The sequence below is a fragment of the Saccopteryx bilineata genome, chromosome 5 (assembly GCF_036850765.1).
Source record: "Saccopteryx bilineata isolate mSacBil1 chromosome 5, mSacBil1_pri_phased_curated, whole genome shotgun sequence".
In the NCBI taxonomy this organism is placed as follows: Eukaryota; Metazoa; Chordata; class Mammalia; order Chiroptera; family Emballonuridae; genus Saccopteryx; species Saccopteryx bilineata.
In genome coordinates, this window is record NC_089494.1 from 212,484,356 (window position 1) to 212,505,736 (window position 21,381).

At 38.8% G+C, this 21,381-nt stretch overlaps 1 protein-coding gene across 1 annotated transcript; it reads right to left on the minus strand.

Annotated features, from left to right (window-relative positions):
- Window positions 1-204: 204 nt before the first annotated feature.
- ENAM (enamelin) lies at window positions 205-16,316 on the minus strand. The gene is made up of 8 exons (XM_066232638.1): window positions 16,263-16,316; window positions 14,426-14,494; window positions 13,961-14,005; window positions 13,190-13,231; window positions 10,566-10,841; window positions 9,473-9,535; window positions 7,234-7,284; window positions 205-3,069 (listed from the first exon to the last, which is right to left on the minus strand). Exons 1-8 carry the CDS (start codon window positions 16,314-16,316, stop codon window positions 205-207), a joined length of 3,465 nt encoding a protein of 1,154 aa, XP_066088735.1.
- Window positions 16,317-21,381: the final 5,065 nt, after the last annotated feature.

The following is a 21,381-nucleotide window of genomic DNA, read 5'->3' on the forward strand; positions in this document are numbered from 1 at the left end:
ATAGTGACAGCACTGGATCTTGTGACTCCCAGAGAACCAACCTTATCAGCATCACCTGTGCCACTACTGTTGCTGCAATGGGGAAAGACTTAAGGATCACCAAAGGGTCAGATACTTAATCAAGTCTTGGGGGGAAAAGTTTGAGAACCACTGTAGGATACCAGGAATTTTTCTTCTCCAAAGAATACTCAGTTGATATAATTTCTAGGCCTGAAGTAGTAAGCAATCTTGCACCTGGTCCTGTGGATCGGTCCCTATTTGAAAGGAATCAAATGGAGTGTGTTCACCTACATTAAGTGGGTCTACATTTATACTCTGAAATTGGGTCCCAGGAGCTAATCCAGCCAAAGAGTTAGGAATTTCAGTAGGCATAATTGAATCCCCAATGAATGACCCTTGCCTTCCTATGCTAGAAGGAGTTCCTGGGCTGGAAGAGTGATACTTTGCTAATGTGGAGCCAAAGCATGGTAACTGTAGAATGCTAGATGGCCTTGGTTGCTGCCTTTCACCCTCATTTTCTTGCACTTCACTTTGGATTCCTTCTGTTGTGGGGCCTTCATCAGGTGTACCGATGACAAGCTGCTCAGGAGTAAGGTCCATAGTTCTTTCATCGAGCTGGTTGCCTTCAAATATTTGTTCCAATACATTGTTTCCATCTCCTCCAACGTCACTTTTGAGACAAGGTATATTCTTTGATTGAAGGGAATCGGCTTCAGAAAAGGGCATAACTCCTCTTTGGTCCAGTTGATTCTGTATAGAACATGGTGTGTTCCTCCTCAGAGTGGACACATCATCTCTAAAAGGACTTGGATTTTGGCTTTCTCCAGGCTGCCTGTTGTCTGAGCTGTTTCTTTGGCTAGGTAGGATGCTTGTTGGGGAAATGGTATGTCTTGCATGCTTAGTATGACTATCACTTGTATACGGAGGGCTGGTGTTTTCATTTTCTCCTGGTGCAAGACCAAAAGATGGAGTGTAGTCTTGTAGAGCAAGTGGATTGTCCTTGTGTCCAATGGAGCCACCGGCACAGCAAGGGCCTCTCTGGCTTGGGTGAAATAAGTGTGCTTCTTTTTGACCTGTTGAGTAAGTCGGAGGAATAATGTCCTGGAAAGCCAAATGTTTGTTGTCTGGTGGATTTAACCTATTAATCTGCATGCCGTAATTCAGATTCTCACTTTCACGCCATGTTGGGTTTTTCTGAAGCCCAGCTGGGGAGTTACTAGGATAAGGCTGGTTTTCTTTTTGGAGTGGTGGACTAGCAGGAGCTTTGTGGAAATCTGTTGGCCGATCCCAGAAATATCTGTTAAAATATGGCCTTCTTTCTTTCGGCCCTTGGACTTCTATCCTATGGTCCCAGGAGTTCCAAGAAGGAAACAGAGGGCTTTCTTCTTGTCCAACAGCTCTATTAGCATAATAGCCCCTGCTCTCCACAGGTGGTGGTGGTACAGTGGGAACTGCATTATAGGATGGAAAATTCTCTTCTGGGTTCCAGGGGTAAAATTCACCATAAGGAAACTCCTCCCTGGGTTTTGATGGATTATCTGAGGAATAGGGAAGGTATTCCTTTGGTTGATTTGAGGAATACTGTTCACCTTTGTAGTGCCTAACTGTGGCGCCTTCTTTAAAGCTCGACTCCTCCACACCCCATCTATTTTGTCCTGGAAAAGGTTCATCTCCAGTTGGATCAATGGGATCCTCTTCATTATAAGGGACTGTCTCTTTCGGGTCTGGAGTATTCACTGGGTACAGCGGCTCTTCGGGTAGCCCCATCGTATTGGGGGAATCATCTCTCTCATCCCATGTATTGCTCCTAATGTATGGCGGGTTTTCCCTGGGATCATAAGGGTTATAGTTAGGGTAGTACACACCTCCCCTAGAGCCAGGGGAAGGATGAGCTAATTGTTCTTCCTGCCTGTCGGGATCTTCCCTAAAAGGTGGAGAGATTTCTGGGTGGTTCCAAGTATTTCTTCCATCAGGAAAACGTTCTCTTGCAGGGGAAGGAATTTCCTCAGGGTATGCAGGCTGATATGTACTGTGCTTTAATTCTGGACGATTAGTTTCTGATTCATACGGGATCCTTCTTGGCTCTAAAATAATCCCTTTGGGCAAATTCTGGCTTTGGGTTTGTCCATCAATACTTGGGGCTGTTCTGGAATCTCCTCTTGGGTAATAAGAGTTTTCACGTTGATCAACAGAATTTACATTTGGAAGGAGCATGTTACTGTCTGGGTGAGGCAGTTTATAGTTTGATTTATTAACTCCATTATCTTGAGAGTTTCTCCATGGGCCAGTTGGGTCCCTTGTAGGAATGATCACCCTTTCTTTTTGACCTAATAGTTTCTCTCTTGTTATTTGACTTTTTTCATTGTGACCAACAATATCATGTTTGGGACCCAAAGGGGCAGCATTGGTCCCCACGGGGTGTTTATTTGGCCCCTGAGGTTTTCTTCTGAAATTTGCTGCATTTCCTGCAAGATTGGGAGAATTGCCTCTCACAGTGGAAGCATATGGTTTGCGATAAATTGGACTTCCTGGACGAGCTGGTTGTTTGCTTTCCAAAGCATAGGAGTTCCACCGAGGGCCCCTTTGGACTGGGTATCGGTAAAAAGGCCCATTTTGTCTGTGCCCCATGACAGTACCAGTGGGGCGCCATTGTCTTCTCACAGGAAAACTTTGAAAGTTAGGATTTGGGCGCTTTTCACGAATATTTGGCTGATTTGATCCCCATGGATTTTGACTTCTTGGTGTCCCCTGGCCTGAAACATTAACTGTAGGGGGTGGGATGACACCATTTTGAACTGTAGGGTTGTTTGCAGCGTTCGGCCCTTGGCCACTGTTTCCTGTTGGGCTGGTGTCATTTCCACCCTGACGCCCTCCGGGACTGGGTGCATTTGGTTGGGTAGAATTGGTCTCAGGAACTGTTGAATTAGATGAGGGTTCGGTGGCTGGACTCTCAGCTTTAGGAGGGTCTTCTTCTTTGGGTTTTTCAAAATCTTGTTCAAACATCTCTTCTGAATAATAGGGAGGGCGACCCCCAAATCCTTGATATCCAAAATATCCAAAGTAAGGATTCTGTAGGGAAGAAAGTAGACATCGATAATTACTCTTTGTTTCCCACATGGTGTTGCTTGGAATTTTATTTATTTATTTATTTTTTTATTCATTCATTTTTTTTTTTTAGAGAGGAGAGAGAGAGACAGACAGAGACAGAGAGAGAGAGAGAGAGAGAGGGGAGAGAGAGACAGGGGGGAGGAGCTGGAAGCATCAACTCCCATATGTGCCTTGACCAGGCAAGCCCAGGGTTTCGAACCGGCGACCTCAGCATTTCCAGGTCGATGCTTTATCCACTGCGCCACCACAGGTCAGGCGCTTGGAATTTTTTTAATGCAGTAGGGAAGTCTTATTAGCCATGTGCTTCTTTAAACATCAACGATTTATGCTTTCTGTCTTGAAATTTAATTCCTTCTTGGGTTCCATGACCCTGCTCCCTTCTGGTTCTCCCGTCTGGTACTTGCACTTTCTGACCATGACTTCTCAGCTTTCTCTTCCTAGGCCTGGATTCTAAACCTAATTTTTTTTAAAAAAGGTTTCCATCTTCTATCCTCCTCATTCTTCTGTTCTCATTTTACACATCTGCCTTGAGCAATCTATTGCAGGCATATTCTTTTAATACGAATACGTGCCATTGATTCCCAAAGCTGGAACTCTGGCCCATCACATTCTCGCCTGAGATTGAGACAGTGAGACAGCCTCACTGAGGATCTCATGTGTTTCTCTGCCTGCATGTGCCCAGACTGGACTCACCTTCCCCCAATCTCCTCCTCCAATAGTCTATATCCGAGTAGCATTCACCACAGTCTATTTAGTTTCCTAAGTTTCTGTTCTCTCCTTTATTTCTCCTAGATAATTTAATGACCACATCTTATAACATCTAAATATTCATCCTTCTGTTGTCCCCTCTTTCTTTATTCCTCATACTCTTGAACTATTGTAATAGCTTTCTTACTGGATACTCTGGATATAATTTTACTTTCCTTCAATCCTGCCTCTCTGTTGCCCCCAGAGTAGTGGAAGTTGGGGGTGGGTGTGTGGGAAAGTTCTGTTATTTTAAATATAATTTAAAGTTGCCCTTACCTTACAGGATAAACTCTAAATGTTGGGTAACATACCAAGCAGTACAGTGTGCTGAAGAGTGAGTCTCTAGACAGATATGGATTAAAATCCCAGTTCAACCAGAATTAGTAGTATCACTCTGGGCTCACCTCAATTTATTTGTTTGAAAAATGGAGTTAAAAAGAAATCTACCTTGTAAGTTGTCATGAGAGTCAAATGAAATAACATGTGTAAAGCCCTGTGCCTACTACTTGGCAAGGGCCTCACAAATGTTATACATTGAATAATAATAAGTAATTATTATTATTATTTTTCTTTTTTTTTATCAAGTGAGAGGCAGGGAGGCAAAGAGACAGACTCCCACATGTGCTTCAGCCAGGATCCACCCGGCAAGCCCTCTACCTGGAGGTGCCCTGCCCATCTGGGGCTGTTGCTCCACTGCTCAGCAACCGAACCATTTTAGTGCCTGAGGTGAGGCCATGGAGCCATCCTCAGTGCCTGGGGCCAACCCCCTCAAACCATTCGAGCCATGGTTACGGGAGGGAATGGGAGAGAAAGAGAGAAAGAAGAGGAAGGAGGGGTGGAGAAGCAGATGGTCGCTTCTCTTGTGTGCCCAGACTGGAAATTGAACCCAGAACTTCCACACGCCGGGCTGACGCTGTACAACTGAGTCAACTGGCCAAGGCCAATGCTATGGAATTTTTAGTAACCATCTGACTCATAACTAGAAGATCCAATCTAATTTTTTCCCCCTTGTACTTTATGCAGTTGTAAATCATGACTGCTACTTGCAGCATTATTCACAATAGCCAAGACATGGAGACAACCCAAATGTCTATTAACAGACGAATGGATAGGAAAATGTGTGTTTACATAAAATAAAATATTATTCAGTCTTAAAAAAAACTTTGCAATATGTGCCAACTTGGTAAAACTTTGGAGACATTATGCTAAGTGAAATAAGCCAGTCACAGAAAGATATATACGCATCATTGCAGTTCGATGAGGTATCTAAAATAGTTAAATTCACAGACATAAAGAGTGGAATGCTGATTGGCTGGGGCTGCAGAGGAGGGAAAATGAGGAGTTATTAATAGGCATAAAATTTCAGTTAAGTAAGCTGAATAAACTCTAGACATCTGTAGAACATTGTACCTATAGTCAACAATACTGTATTATACACTTCAAAATTTGTTAAGTGGGTAGATCTTATGTAAACTGTTCTTATTACAATAAATAAAATAAAAAGACAATTACAACTAATTTTAGTTCTCTGCATACTTTATTCTCTCTGTGTTTTGGTGCCTTTGCATGTAGCTTCTTCCTATCAAACCTTCTCATCTACATGTTTATTCCTCCTGGCAAACTTGACTCATTCTTCAGGGCTCCCTTGGATGGTCCCTTCCCTGTCCTTACTTCCATGGGCAGAACTAGGCTCTGCTCCTAGGTGTCCACAGATGTATAGACTTCTGCTATAACAATGACTCACTGAATTTCAATTGTCTATTTTCCCGGGCTTCTCCTGCTTGATTCTCCCGTGTGAAGGTTTTGAATGCGAGCATTCTTTTCATCTTTGTTTTCTCAGTACCTAGCACAGGGTGCTTAATAAATTTTTAATAAACAATGTCATCATCATGAGCTCTGTTGGTATGTTTGTTAGACATTTGTGTGGCATTTACGTTATTTAGTTTTTATTTTAAAACAAGTAAATTCTAGAGAAAAGGAATTTTAATTCCTATTTGTGGATGGAGATAATGAGATCAGTGGGTGCAAAGATGTCTCTAACATCAGGCAGGAAATGAGGCATCATCCTCAGGTGGTAGAATACAGATTTCCTAGTGCTTATGCTAACTGCCTGGGTCATTCTCCTATTTTACTCTCTCCTGTTATGTTTGTGAAAATTTTAAGTCTCAGTTTTTAGGTTGCATACAATTATCTGACTAATTTTTATTTGGGATTATGTCACAGTGATTTTTTTGAAACCACCTTATGCCATTACTAACATAGTAATTTCTTTTTTTTTTTTTCAGTGAGAGGAGGGAGGAGGAGACAGAATCTCGCATGCTCCCCAACAGGGATCCACCAGGCAAGCCCACTAGGGGGCAATGCTCTGCCCACCTTGGGACCATTGCTCTGTTGCAACCAGAGCCATTTTTTAGGGCCTGAGGTAGATGCTATGGAGCCATCCTCAGCGCCCTGAGTCAACTTGCTCTAATTGAGCTGTGGCTGCAGGAGGGGAGGAGAAGAGAGAGAGAGAAAGAGAGAGAAATGAGAGGGGGACTGGTGGAGAAGCACATGGGTGCCTCTCCTGTGTGCCCTGATTGGGAATTGAACCTGGGATGTCTACACGCTGGGCCGACGCTCTACCACCAAGGCAGCCAGCCAAGGCCAACATATTAATTTTTAATGTCATTAATTTAACTTCCCCCACCCTAGCCCTGGCTTCCCAGACTAATCAGGTTTCTGCATTTCACTGAGGATGTATCACATATCTAGGGGAAAAGAGGTGGGGTGCTGAGCCACGATCATTACAATGACTCTTTTGATGACACAGTGCTAGAACATATTAACGTATATCACTCTGTGACATGCATTTGGCTCTTTTCCTAGCATGGTGTAATAAAAATGTCATTGGACTGGGTGTCAGAAGACTTGGGTTCTGGGTCCAGTTTATCCACAATAAGTGAGATTAATTAGTAATTTATCTTCTCTGGGCTTTAATATGTTTGTACAACGAGGGAGTGAGATGATTAACTTAATTCCCTTCTGGGGATAACATTCTAAGATATTTTTACTCCCTCCCTTGTTTACTAGTTGCTCCATCGCTGTCTAAGGTCCAGCATCCTGGAGCATGGGTTATTAGGTTAGCCTTCTTTAAGTGAGAGGGAGAGGAAGAGAGAGGAAGGTAAAGAGGAAGGCAGATTTCAAAGAGAAGAAATGATATATCACATTTATTTTATTTGAGGTTAATGACTTGATTTGCTTCACTTTTTCCCCGTTATATCATGGGCACTTGGGTTCTAGGTTCATGTGTTGAGTTTTAACTTTCTTATTAGGAATCCAAAAAGCAGAGACTAACAGATTGTAATGCTTAATGGGAATTGCAGCTTCCCTTGTACTTACCCCCCCTTCTTCATTGCTGACTGGTGGACGTCCATAACCGGGTGGTAACCTCTGAAAGATGAAAACACAATGAACACAAAAAGAAAACACTTTCTATGTTGCTAATTGTTTGTTACACTCAAGTTGTTTTAAAATAGTTCATATCAGTGACTAGGTGTCAGCACTGTTAGCTTTTAGTATCTGAGTCATTAGCTTTCACAATCCAGCTATTAATATGATAATTATAACTATAGGCCTTGACCAGTTGGCTAAATGGTAGAACTTTGGCCTGGCGTGTGGAAGTCTCAGTTTCGATTTTCTGTCAGGGCACACAGGAGAAGCGACCATCTGCTTCTCCACCCCCTCTTCCCCTCCTGAAGCCAGGGCTCTAATAAGCAAGTGGCCCCAGGCACTGAGGATAGCTCCATGGCCACGCTTCAGGTGCTAAAATAGCTGGTTGCCGAGCAATGGAACAGCAACCTCACTCACATGGGCAGAACATCAGCCCCACATGGGGATTGCCAGGTGGATCTTGGTTGGATGTAGGAGTCTGACTCTACCCCTTTCTGCCTCTCACTTGATTAAAAAAATAATAATTATAACTATAATTATAATCCATTGGTAAATTCTGGTAAACACAAAGGCTTCAGAAAGATCCTAGGTCATCCTACTTAAAATGTCATCTTCTAGCGTCGGCCTGGCGTGCAGAAGTCCTGGGTTCGGTTCCCGGCCAGGGCACACAGGAGAAGCGCCCATCTGCTTCTCCACCCCTCCCCCTCTCCTTCCTCTCTGTCTCTCTCTTCCCCTCCCGCAGCCGAGGCTCCATTGGAGCAAAGCTGGCCCGGGCGCTGGGGATGGCTCTGTGGCCTCTGCCTCAGGCGCTAGAATGGCTCTGGTTGCAGCAGAGCGACGCCCCAGATGGGCAGAGCATCGCCCCCTGGTGGGCATGCCGGGTGGATCCCGGTTGGGTGCATGTGGGAGTCTGTCTGACTGCCTCCCTGTTTCCAGCTTCAGAAAAATACAGAAAAATACCCCCCAAAACAAACAAACAAAAAATGTCATCTTCTAGCAATCACCCTGCCCCATCACCTTAATACATGTACACATGTATTGAGTACACACACACACACACACACACACACACACGAGTTGAGTGCCATTAGGGTCCAATCATCCACATTAATACATATAATAGTGGAGATTAAATAATGAAGCTATTTTTAGAATGTCTACTTCACATTTAGGATGACAAACTGGCAATCTTTCCTGGATTATTGCTCTAATATTTTTATTTGACCAACGTTTACTTTTCTAATCAAATTTGGAAGCTGTATTTCTACTCAGAGGAGGGTTTAGAAAAGCAGCTCAACTCCCACAGACCTTCAAGAAACTCTATGTATCTGAGATTAATAGCTATGTCAGCATGAGAATCAAGCTCATCTGCTTTTTAAATGTTCACCTGGTACTGTGTTAGTTTTCTTAGTTCAGTATGGCCAGTAAAGGGGAGTAATATTTTTAGGGAAAAAAAGCAAGGAACTCTTATTGAAAGAAGTTGTTTTTTGTTGATTAGAAGCCTTCCTGGCTATAAGAGTCATAGACAAAAAAACAAACAAAACCAATGTCACAGCTGAATGAAGACTCATGAACAATTGCTTGTTTTTTCTTTGTTACTTTAATAGCACTTGGCCTTTGCTATTTCTTCAGTTCAAATAGTTTATTTTGCAATTCAAATTCTTAATGCCTATAATGCAATTTCAATATTATGTTTTATTTTAACTACTAAACTTTAAAATAGTCTTGTAAATACTATTTTGTATGTTTTTTTAAGAATAAATTATTTGTGTTTAGAAATAAGATATGATGGAAAGATCTTTGTCTAATAATCATAGCTTATCTTATGAATTTCAAACTTTATTTTGTTCCAATGTCCCCATTACATGAAATGAGGATAATCTTGTGTTTTCTAATCTCTTGAGGAAACAGGGAATGGTAATGAAGTAGCACAACCTTTTAAAATTAATTCATTAACTAAGCTATTAGCAGTTGTTTGGTGATTTAAACTGTGTTCATATCACCAATTTGAGTAAATATTAACTTAGAAAGTTTTTTTTCCTACGTGGTTACTGATGTGATGATTTTGTTTCATACTCTCTACCGATTGGCCCATAGCATTCCATTTAGAGTGCATAAACTCATATTACTTTGAGATATAACATGCTAATATTACTTTTCACTTCTTATATAAAGGAAGAAAACTCACATGTGGAATTTGCCATGGTGGCTGTTGATAGGGAAAGAACCCATTGCCGAATGGTGGGAAAGCCTAGAGAGAAAGAAAACATCAGTGTGACATAGAAGTGAGACGTATAAATGAAAAATAGAATGAACCTAGTATATACAATTATTTGAAACTTGAGTGTCTACATCTCCCTTTGCATGAAACTGTGATTTTTAATTTTAAGGCAGAGCTAATGATAATAATAACAATTTGTATCAATATTATTGGATGGATGTTCCAGGCACTGTACTGACAATTTCATATTGGCAAGCTTATTTTACCTCACATAACCAGAGAAAATATGTGCTATTATTATTTTTCCCATTTCACTTGAGATTCTGAGGTTCAGAGAAGTTAGCCACTTTCCCCAAATTGCACAGGTGGTAAATGATTGAAGCCAGGATTCAAATCCAGGAGAATCTTTTTATACTCTCTACATCATTTTATATTCTCTACATCTCTAATAGTGTCTATTAATAAGTGCTAATAGACTAAAAGACAGTATTTTAGGAGCTCCGCACTGGATGAGATCTTGAGAAACCTATGTTTTCTTACTTTAAGTCAGGACCATCCTAAAGCACTGGAAGCCATGAGGCCTTTCAGGGCAGCATTGTAGATCATCGAAGCACAGATCTCAGAAGGGACTTAGAGATCATCTATCTCCCTCTCACATGCGGAACCTGGAGTCTAGAGAGGTGACGTGACTTGCTCAAGTTCATACAGCTAAAAAGGGCTGGAGGGTAGCACACGAATCTCTCTTCCCTGACTCTTCTATTCTATTAGTGCTCCTGTTACTGTCATGTTATCTTGGTATTTTAAAAGGAGTGTCTTTAAGGCAAAAGTTTTAGGGTAATTTTTAACCAAACAAGGACTGAAATGTTCTCACCAGGCAGTTTTGGATAGGTGGTGACAGCATCATCTTGGAAGAAAATGTCAAAACTGAAGATTCTGTTTTGTGCATAGCAGTACCCGGATAGAGCAGTGCGATACAGCAAGTGTATGCAGGGTCGCAAGGCTCTCCAAATCACTCTGAGGCCACATGACTTAGTTTGGAATATTTCTGGGCAAGGCTCACCTGGGGTGGCTGGGCTTCCTCTTCGGGTGGAGTGGGGGCAGGTGTCGGTTGCGTTAAAGGTCGCTTTGATGGTGGCATTTTTGTTTGAGGCTGGTTGGGTTTCTGGGTCTCTGGGCCTTGATCAGTCTTGCTCTGGTGCTTGGGTGTCGAGGGAGATGAAGGTTTGCGTGGGCGCCCCCTGTTGGGTGGGGGCTGGGGCCATGTGGGCATCTGGTACTGCGGGAAAAGCTGAGGCATTTGCATACCGTATCCATACAAGGGGCCCAGTTGTGCCAGCTGCAAGGGTAGCAGGTGACAGTTAGTCCACAGAGGTCTGAGGTCCCAGCCCTCCCCACTCCTCTGAATCCCCTCAGCCAGGGATCTTAAAAATCCTATGGAACCTAACAGTGGAAGCATCAAGATCTTGAGCTAACATTCCTTTATCTTACAGAAATGAATTTCATTCAGTCTTCTAGAAAACCAACCAAAAAAAGCAAAAATCAGTATTGGGTGAGAAATTTCAGTTTAAGAATGAAGCCCTGGCCCTGGCCAGTAGGCTCAGTGGTAAAGTGTCCGGACGGCATATGGATGTCCCTAGTTCGATTCCCGTCAAGGCACACAGGAGAAGCACCGATCTGCCTTTCCACCTCTCCCCTTCTCTCTCTCTCTCTCTCTCTTTCTCCTCCCCTCCCCTCCCCTCCCCTCCCCTCCCCTCCCCTCCCCTCCCCTCCCCTCCCCTCCCCTCCCCTCCCTTCCTGCAGCCGTTGCTCGATTGGAGTGAGTTTGACACTGGCGCTGAGGATGGCTCCATGCTTTCTGCCTCGGGTGCTAAAAGATGACTCTGGTTGCAACAGAGCAACGCCCCAGATGGGCAAAGCATCGCCCCCTAGTGGGCATGCCAGCTGGATCCGGGTCAGGGATGCATGTGGGAGTCTGTCTCTGTCTCCCCTACTCTTACTAAAAAAAAAAAAAAAAAAGAAAAAGAAAAAATAGAATGAAGCCCTCACAGATAAGAAGTATACAAGTCAGGTTATAGTGGAGTGAATGCCAAAACAAAACCCCTGTGACTTATTAGAGGATGAACAAGGAGGAGAAAAAGCAAAAAGGAGAAGAAGAGAGAGTGTTAAACAAAAACACAAATGAGAGAGAATAAAAATTCTTCTATGTAAACACCCTTAATGGTACCTGTGCTTTTTGATTACATGTGAACCCTCATTAATTTCATTTTCATTATCAGAATCTTTACAATTACAAGATTGACAGGGAAGTAAAAGTAGTTATAATCTGAAAATGCTAATCTATAAATCGATCTCTTACAACATCAATTTCCACTCAAATGTTCCCTTTCTGGCTTAACACCAGTCTCTATCACCAGTCTTCGTTAATCAGTTTTTGCAAGCTATTGGATGATGGACACACAACACAGTGCAAATGTCACGTGGACTGATGGAGGGTGAAATTGCAAATCTTGCACTAAGATGCAGTTTTTTATGACATATATGTTGGTGAACATTTTAAATTACAGGCAAAGTCACTAAAAACTGAGAATGAGAGTTTAAAAGAAGTTGCCCTGGCTACATAGCTCAGTTAGTTAGAGCATCATTCTGATGTGCAAAGATTGCTCGTTTAATTCCAGTCAGGGCACATTAAGGAACAGATTGATGTTTCTGTCTTGCTCCCTTCCTTGCTCTCTAAAAATCAATCAATAAATAAAAGAAAGAAAGAGTTTAAAAGAAGCCAATTAATAGCTGAAGATGAGAAAATTGACAATGATGTTAATTTAGGTAAGGGGTTTTAAAAGAGAATGACTTGAGTAAAAAGGATTAAGAGAAAATCGATGAAGTCCTTGATTTCTCCCCAAAATGGTTTTTATGATCATGCCACAGGAGTGACATATGATATTATTGTACTAACATACAATTTTGTCAGAAAAATTATGCCAAAAGATTCAACAGATGTTTGACTCATTATTAGTCAGTTCTAAGAATTAACACATTGTGGTAAGTATAATCTAAATTTATGTAAGCCTGGCCGGTGGTGGTGCAATAGATAAAGCGTCTACTTGGAACACTGAGGACACCAGTTCAAAGCCCTGGGCTTGCCTGGTCTCGAGACACATAGAACAAAATATAAATATTATGAACAACTAAAGTGAAGCAACTATGAGTTGATAGTCCTTGCTCCTTCTCCTCTCCTCTCTCTGTAAAATAAATTTTTAAGAAATACTTAAATTTATTTAAACAATAAAAACTTATTTCATAATTTTGGTGCTCTCTCTCAAGATAACCCAAATAACATTTATACCCCTGAGTATTTACTCTATCTCTTCTTCTTATCATTTGTGACTATATCTTGTGTGATCATTCTCCAGAACAAATTTATCTTGGATTTAAAGAACATTTGTAATTAATAAATGAGTTTTATTTACTTGAAACAACAATGGTAATGAATATGAAAATTTGGTGTAAGAGGGAAGGTGAAATTATTTACCCCCCTTGAAACTGTTATAATGATTATATTGTAATTGAAATGTGTAGGTGACTATTGGTTTCTTTACTAGCTAAGGCAAACCTTATGTAATTATCTATAGAAAAACAAGAAATCATCATCAGAAATAATACAAACCATTAGAAATAATAACTTACATGTGGGGAGTTCATGAAGTTGAACTGACCATACCGCATCATCTGTGACCAAAGAACCCATTAATGTGGCACAAAGTGAAAATTTTTCATTCAGCCAATCCTACTAAATATTCTCTACATCTCTAATCATACTAAATAAGTTGACTTTCTAATTTTAAGGTTCAAGAGTAACTATCTTTTACAGGCTATTAATAAATTTAAAATAAATATGCAACAAGAAACTTCTTTGGTGTTTTATTTTACTTAGAATTTTATTTTGAGAAGAATCAATACAGAATAATAGAGAATAAAAATCTTGTCTACTTTGAGGTTGTTGATTGTTCTACTCTACTGTTTTGGAGTTCAGTATTTGAGAGTGTGTTAATTCTATAAAAAGAGAATTCTCCTCTCTGATGTGTGTATTTAGCTAATGAACCTGGGTGTGAATCATGTAAAAGTTATTTACATACTTAAATGTCTACCTTCTAACAACCCTTGGTACAAATAGCTACCTTTGCTGGCTTAAAAACTTAGCAATAAAGCTATCTATACTGTAACCCAGATTCACATTTACCTTGAAAAGGAATACTGAAGTGCATTGGTAGGGTGATGCTGGCTGGGGGAATGACTATTTTGCCTTGATTTGAGAATTTAAATCTTTCAGATCTCGCTCCCTCTCTTCTTTCATAAAAAATCTTATATATCAGACAGTTTTCCAATATTCTCCTTCTTTAAATGAGCACTCAGGACAGGGCTCTGAAAAACTTTTCCTCAGAGACTAAGCATACATACCTCCTCACTTTTACTGCTAAATCCAGGCATTCGGGGCATTTGCATCTGGAAGTGAAAGAATATCAATGACAAATTCAGAATGTCAGTTGAAAGAAGCCTAATAATTTTCTCCAAGTTGTGTAACAATAGAACCCACAAAAAAGTCCTAAATCAAAATTATTACTCACTGGATGCATAGATGGGACATAAAAATGAGACTCAGAGACATGGACAAGAATGTGATGGTAACAGGGAGTGGGGTGGAGGGGTGGGGAGGGGGCGAGGAAGGAGAGGGAGGGGGTGGGGGGAGAGTAGGGGCACGAAGAAAACCAGATAGAAGGTGACGGAGGACAATTTGACTTTGAGTGAAGGGTATGCAGCATAATCAAAGGTCAAAATAATCTGGGAATGTTTTCTCGGAACATATGTACCCTGATTTATTAATGTCACTGCATTAAAATTAATAATAAAAAAATTAATACTCACTGGCATCGCAGTAGAATTACCAAGCAGACCTAGAAAAAGCAGGAGAATCTTCATGTTTCCACTTGGTGCCTGAAAGAAAAGGACTATGAAGTAATCGTGCTTGGAGTACTCTGCACGTACTAAGGCACAAGCCCACCCGTCTGTCAAGGAGAGTGCAGAAGTAGACAGTGAGAAAGGCCTCTGCTGCCGTTTTAATTTTATGTTAAGAAAGTGTTAGATAGTTATTACCTGGCACTGCTCTAAACTGCAAAAGGGTCAAAGTAAGAAAGAGAGATAAGGGGGTGGGGTGAAGAGAGAGAGAGAGAGAGAGAGCATTGATGCTTGTGAAGATGGAAGATGATTTATAGCACTGGAATGTAGAAATTAGACATTAAGAGTTTATTTACATGAAAAATTTGAAAACTGCTGGTTTTAAATTTCTAGTTGCTAGCTTGGTTTAGAAAGACATAATAATGTCTGACTATATTTATTGTTTAGAGTAATCTCAGTTACAATGAGGCACACTCTAAAATCAGTACCTTTAACTACTTTCTAATATGCTATAGATAATATTCCATTATAGAGGCTAATTAAATAAACTGGAATAATCTAAAATCTTATCCTTTTCTTCTTTCCTCTATTGTTTCTTTATTATTATTATTATTATTTTATCCTTTTAAAAAGCACTTCTGCTCAAGGGCTGGTCAGAGAACTAGAAGAACATAAGCAAAACTATAAATTTATCTCTTTATTAGATACTTTGATTAAACATAAAGAGAAAAATATTAAAACTATAGACATATATAAAGATTGATTCCATTTATCCTACTCTAGTTTATTATGCAAGCTTTGTATGATTAGAACTTGTATTTACGTCTTTGAATAAGGTTTATTCTGAGCATGTCCTTGGGTAATTCTTTAGGAAAACTTCTATTTGCATATACAATAGAGGAAAATAAAGGTTTTAATCAGAATGACTTATTTTCATGGTATATCAGATTCAGCACAATTCCTAGCACAGTAACCAGCGTAGAGACACCACTAGATTTTCATTCCTTTTGTCCCTGCTTCTTTTTGGCATGAAATGCATCTAGTGGTGATTTGAGTCAACGCTCACCCTTGTGCCTGCTTCTCAGCAATATGATTAAAAGATACTTCGGCATTTTGCTAAATTTTAGGTGTAATCGATTAGCTTTTATACATCAGAGAAAGTAGGAAAGTGTAATTAAACAAAGAAAGCAGTAATATGTAAATACCTTTTCTCTTAATTAAAGATTTCAAAATCATAACATTGTAGAGAATTAAAAGTAACCAATGAAAATGGTGTATTTAGTACAGGATACAATAACATAAGGAAGCTAATGCAGAGAATATTAGTGAATGCTTTTTTCCTCTTTAATCTACTTTCTAAGATTATGGCCTAAGATTTTGGGAAACTTTGGATTGTTTAACTTCCCTTTTGCTTGAATATCCCTTTAATTTCTATAGTGGCAATCACTTAGATTCTTGACAATGTTACACACTCCTGTAGGATGATGTGGTCTATTATTTTGCAAATATAAAAATGTCACTCATTTCCTCTTTTGTAAAACTAATATATTATGTTGGGTAACTTTTAAGATTTCATCCACTTCTAAAAGTACATTTGTTTTTTGAGCTGAAAATAACACTCATAATGATTGCTACGGCATACAACTACTACCTAAATTCTTACGTCTTCCAACCAGCTGTTAACTCAGATACTCTTTGTCTCTCCTGATATATTTAAATAGTGTTTTATCTCCTTCATGTATTTTTGACAATATTCAATTTGCTATATAACCTGTGCGTATTCAGAAAAATAAGTGAAAATACTCACCAAGTTATCTAGCTTAGGCAAAGAGGCTTCCTGTCTGCACTGAAGCAGCAACATTTTTTCACCAAAATTTTCATAAGCCTTTAAGAAAAATACAGATTTAACCTGAGAAAAAAACCTCAAATATAGAAATGAAAAAAATAAATATAGTGAATAGCAAAGCTTCAGTTTTATGGCAACGCATACAATGTTAATTAGTTTGCCAGGTCCTATCTTTATTAGAGGGTCTTCAAAATCAAGCTTTAATCTGTTGTGTTAAAGGTAGTGTGAAAACTGAGTCGGGAAGAAAATGACCTGGGCACTATAATGAGACACTTTTAGTGCACAGTTGACAAAACTTGACAGCTCTATTGGAAAATGTACAAAATCACAGTGTTAAGTGAGATGTAAAGTTGGAAAAAAACATAAGAAAAACAAATACACTAAACCAAAGAGTTTCAAGTTTTATCAGAAGATCAGTCTGTAAACAATGGCTATAAAGCTAATTTCAAAGAATACAGTAAAGTGATCAACTATTATCTTGGCTCTATATTATTTATATTGATAATCTTTAATACTTACCCAATGCCAGATAGAAGCTCCAATATTTAAAAAATAAGTTTTACTTGAACTTTGTTAGCCTGTCTTTGAATATATTCTTAATGGTCTGCAGTGTAAATGATCACAAATTGCTGGAGCCAGAGAGATTTCAAGAAGCAAGACACATTTATTTCTTAATAATAAAACAAATTCTTCATGAGATGTTATGTTTTGTACCCAAAATCTCCTCCTTGTCAGGAGAGCTTGGGATAGCAAGGTCACATTTAAGCACTGTTGCAGACTGGCACAACCAATCAGCTTTGAGAAAAATGGTTTTGCCATCACAAGAGTTTAAGGTAAAAAAACACATCCAATGTAAAATTTATAATGTATTATTATAGGAGCTGTCAAATCAAGTCTCTTATTATGTGTAATAACAGTCTAGGAAAATGAGCTTGCAGCAGTAAGATTTAAAAGATGCTTTCCTTGATGTATTTGGGGCTTTCCAGGGATAGAAACTTTGTTTCTACAAAGACATTTAAGAAACAAAGGTGAATACTCACTATATGCTATTGTCATATATCATTGTGCATAATCAAAAGGCAGGCCAACATATGTATTTAATATTCAATTAATACATATTTAATATATAGTGAAATTTAACTGGAATGTCATATCTATGAACAACTCAGTGGCTTGGTTTGACTCAAATTGCATAAGGCTACTAGGACACAGTGTTCTCTCTGAAGTCAAATATAATTCAGTCATTGGAGATTCAGAGTTTTAGAGGAGTTGGGCAAAGCAGCTAATGAATTCTCAGCTATTCCTGACAATACAACTTCTTTAAAATATGAGTTGAGAAATTCACTGAAGGGATTATGGATTTTTTTGGAAACCTAAATTACCATAATAAAGATTTCACTTCTAAATAAATGGGACAGTATACTATGCATTGACAAGAATGAGCTTTGCTATCTTTGTTGACCTTGGAATCTCTTGTTTTCTTCTGGCGCCACAAGAGAAAGCATTTGTAGTGGTAATGCTTGCATTTGAAAATTAAGGATGTTTAAATATGATGCCAAAGCTGGTTCCTACTTTGTCTGATTGTGTGCATTGGTTCATTCAGTGGTTGCACAGGCCACTCACTGTTCTTCCCAGTCATGAGAGATGTGTGTCCTTTCTCTTGAGCCAAATAACTTTGCATTACTTATCCCTATTCCCATGCTTTGAATTTAGTACCACAAATCAAAATTACTCGAGCATTTGACTTTAAGCTTTAAATATCTTTGAAGTCTGTATGCATCCAAGATGGGCAAAGGTGCATTTTGCTCCAAGTGCCTGGCTGACTTTGCCTGATTTTGTAGAAACTGAGTATAAATTACAATGGTGAATGCACTTTGTCTACAATGAGATGAATTTGCAAATAGTAGGACACTTAGGGCAGTGTATTCATGGAGGTGAAATGGAAATTGTTGATGTCCAATGATCCTGGCCTTTGTCTGTGCCCTTTATGGAGAGGCTGGAGTTTTGATTTTGGACTTGGCAATACTGGTTATTGGGAGATTCCACGAAAACTCACTCTTTTGATTGTGCTCTTTTTCTTCTCTTCCTGCTGCCACTAGGGTTTTTAGTGGTTATGAAATAATACATGTTTAAAAAATCCAGCCAAACTATTGAATAGACAAACTCTTAGTAGTGGTGGCTTGGATTTAGAAAACAACCAAGTCTCTTTTTCTCTCTGAAACTCTAAAGAGATGCTTAACTAGTTATCATATCTTGAAACAGTCTTTTTTAACCTTTCCCACTCTACTCCAGTTATCTATACTTATTTTATAAACTCTTTTTTTCTCCGAACATTTACATGTTTTAGTGAACATGTTTATGATTTAGCTTTTTAAAAAGTTTGTGTTTTCTCCCCCACATTTGTCTTCTTGTCCATAAAACAAATCTTCCTAACCAGAATCTGTAAACCCACACAACTGTATATGAGAATTCATGCATGTGTGTGAAAATGCACTTGTATTTTTCCCCGAAAGAGGACCCATATCCTCCAAGGGTCTGTGAACTCCCCATTTTTCTTTTCCTCCAGTTATTAAGATCTTTTCATTCATTGCCTGCCCTAGAGTTTAAGCTTCTGGGAGCATCAAGATCTTTTGATTTTTTTTTTTTTTTACTACAGATATGGTAGAAAGAGGCCAGGCTTTACTGCTGCCAGATCTGAGTTTAAACCTCACAAATTATCCAGCTATTCAACTTCCTGTTCAGTAAATTGGAGAGTAATGAGTTTATTCTAAGAATTAAATGAAATTATGTATGTAAAGATGTAAAGTGCCTGGTACCTAGTAGGTACTGAAATGATGATCAGTAAGTAACTGGTCAATACATGGGTTACTTGTGTGGTTCTAATTACACCTTATGATTTACAAAGGACTTAAGAGTAATAAAAGCAGTAATAGTTCTTCGAGCAAATTGATCCTTTTCTAAACACAACTGTCAAACTGAGTGTCTGTGGATTATTTTTAACAAAATATGACAACACTGTGGGATTACTGAATTTGAGACACTGAGATAAAATGTCTTAAGAATTCATTATTGGTCACAAAATAGTGTCTAAGAATCCACAACCTTGACTTCTCTCTGGAACCATTCGTGTAGCATATCCTCAGGCCCTAAATTTGAGAAACACTTCTAGCCTAAGAGAAGAGGGGTGTAGTTTAAGCTCTCACATATTAAATGGTTAGTAATGTTTTATTCCACAAACATTTCCCGAGTGATCTCTCATGCAAAGCCCTCGTGTGGGTGTCCACCCATCGTGCATGAGACATTAAGATAATAAATTGTCAGTGTCAGAACTCAGATTGGATTTCAATTCTGTAAGGTGACCAATCGTCCTCCTTTAGGGAGGAGAGTCCTTCTTTTGTAAGTTCCGTCCTTCCTTGAAAAGTGTCCTCCTACATGTCCAATTTTTGATATTGGAAGACTAATCTGTAAATGTCCATATTCAATCGATGCAGAGTCGATCCGTTGCGTGTGATGTGACATATATATATTTGACATGACTATTTGTCAAGGATCAGTACAGTGCGGCAAGATGCAATTATGAGATGCATGCACTCCTCATGGGAGACCTTGAGAGAGCGTGCAATATACCGAGTGCACAAATGGCTTTGTGTACTTCTTACTGAAACATGACATGGCACAAATGACACTATAGACTCACAATTATTTCCTTCTCAGTGAATATTCAATCATAGACAGGTAAGCACAATTCATGTTTTATTAATTCATTATCTATTTAATAATTTCCAAATACATATAATTTTATTTACAAATATTTCCCAAAATTTGAGTTTTAAAGTAGAAATCTAACCTCAAACCATATCTATTAATAACACATTTTGATGAAAAATTTGCATAAAACAGACGTTTTTAAATTAGAAAATGATAAATACACCGAATATGACTCGAAATTAGTGGTTTTGTTTGATTCTTAGTTTTACTAAATGAGTACTTTTTTCTTACAATTATTATTAAAAATTAATAAGCATGTAAGCATAATTACAATATAAAATATTACAAATGTTTTTATGCATTTATCATATGATTGTTGCAATGAATAAAATGTTTCTTTTATTTTTGATATTGTTTTCTTCAGTTTATTTTTGTCCTCCTTTTCATTGTAAAAATGTTGGTCACCATAAATTCTGGCTTCATACGATGACTTGTTTGTTTTTTAAAGGTCGGTCAAGTGAATTAATTTTTTTAAGCCTCAGTTTCTTCACTTGTAAAGTGGAAGATAACAATAATGTTGAGAATTTAATGAGGTATTAAAAGTTCTTAGTACATAGTGGAAATAAATATGATAAATAAATAGATATACAAATGTTACCTACCTGTGATCATGATTACAGCTTGCTTAATAGTTGCTTTAATAACAACCCGTTACGTATTTCCTAAAGATATTTGAGAAATGTTTTAGCGCATTGTACTTATCCATTAAAAAACAAAACAAGAAAAACAGAAAACCCCCCAAGGACCAATTGAACAGGGACATAATTAGAACATAAAAGAAGAAACTGGATCATCAGGTTGATCAGATTTTTCCAGCTTAAGTCCAGTTTTTGATCTACAAACGCAGAGGTTACCCTGGGACATCAGTGAGCTGCCGTTGGTGGGGGGTTATTTAAGTGGGCCACCCTCACAGGTGGCGTTTACTGCTTGGAGCTCTGAGTAATCCCTCTCATACGTGTACTCAAGGCCAGCTTTAAAATGATGTGGCATCTAAGAAGATTGTCTTGTTCTCCATCTTCTCTTTACGCCCCGAGAAAATGTAACCCAATGGTTAAGAATCCTGGACTCGAGGTTTGAAATACTGAGGAATGTGTTTACTGTGCTTAGAACAGTACCTGACTCAGAGAAAGTGCTCCATATGGGTTAGATATTCTCATACCTCTTACATTTTACACAGAATTAAGGTTGGTAGAGGCCCCAGAAGAAAATATTGGGCCCCTTAAAAAAAAGAGAGAGACAGGGAAAATAAAAGTACATGTTAATCGTATTTTAAATAAATAGAAAATATTATGTACTATTAATGTAAAATTGC

Bases quoted from the DNA above. Each gene is read 5' to 3' on its own strand.
- ENAM (XM_066232638.1), bottom strand. From the start codon at position 16,316: ATGTTGCTGCTTCAGTGCAGACAGGAAGCCTCTTTGCCTAAGCTAGAT. The intron at 9,536-10,565 runs GTGAGCCTTGCC...CTTTCTCTCTAG, and splicing joins AGGAAGCCCAGCCACCCCAG to GCTTTCCCACCATTCGGCAA. The intron at 3,070-7,233 runs GTAAGTACAAGG...TCTTCCCTACAG, and splicing joins TCAGCAATGAAGAAGGGGGG to AATCCTTACTTTGGATATTT.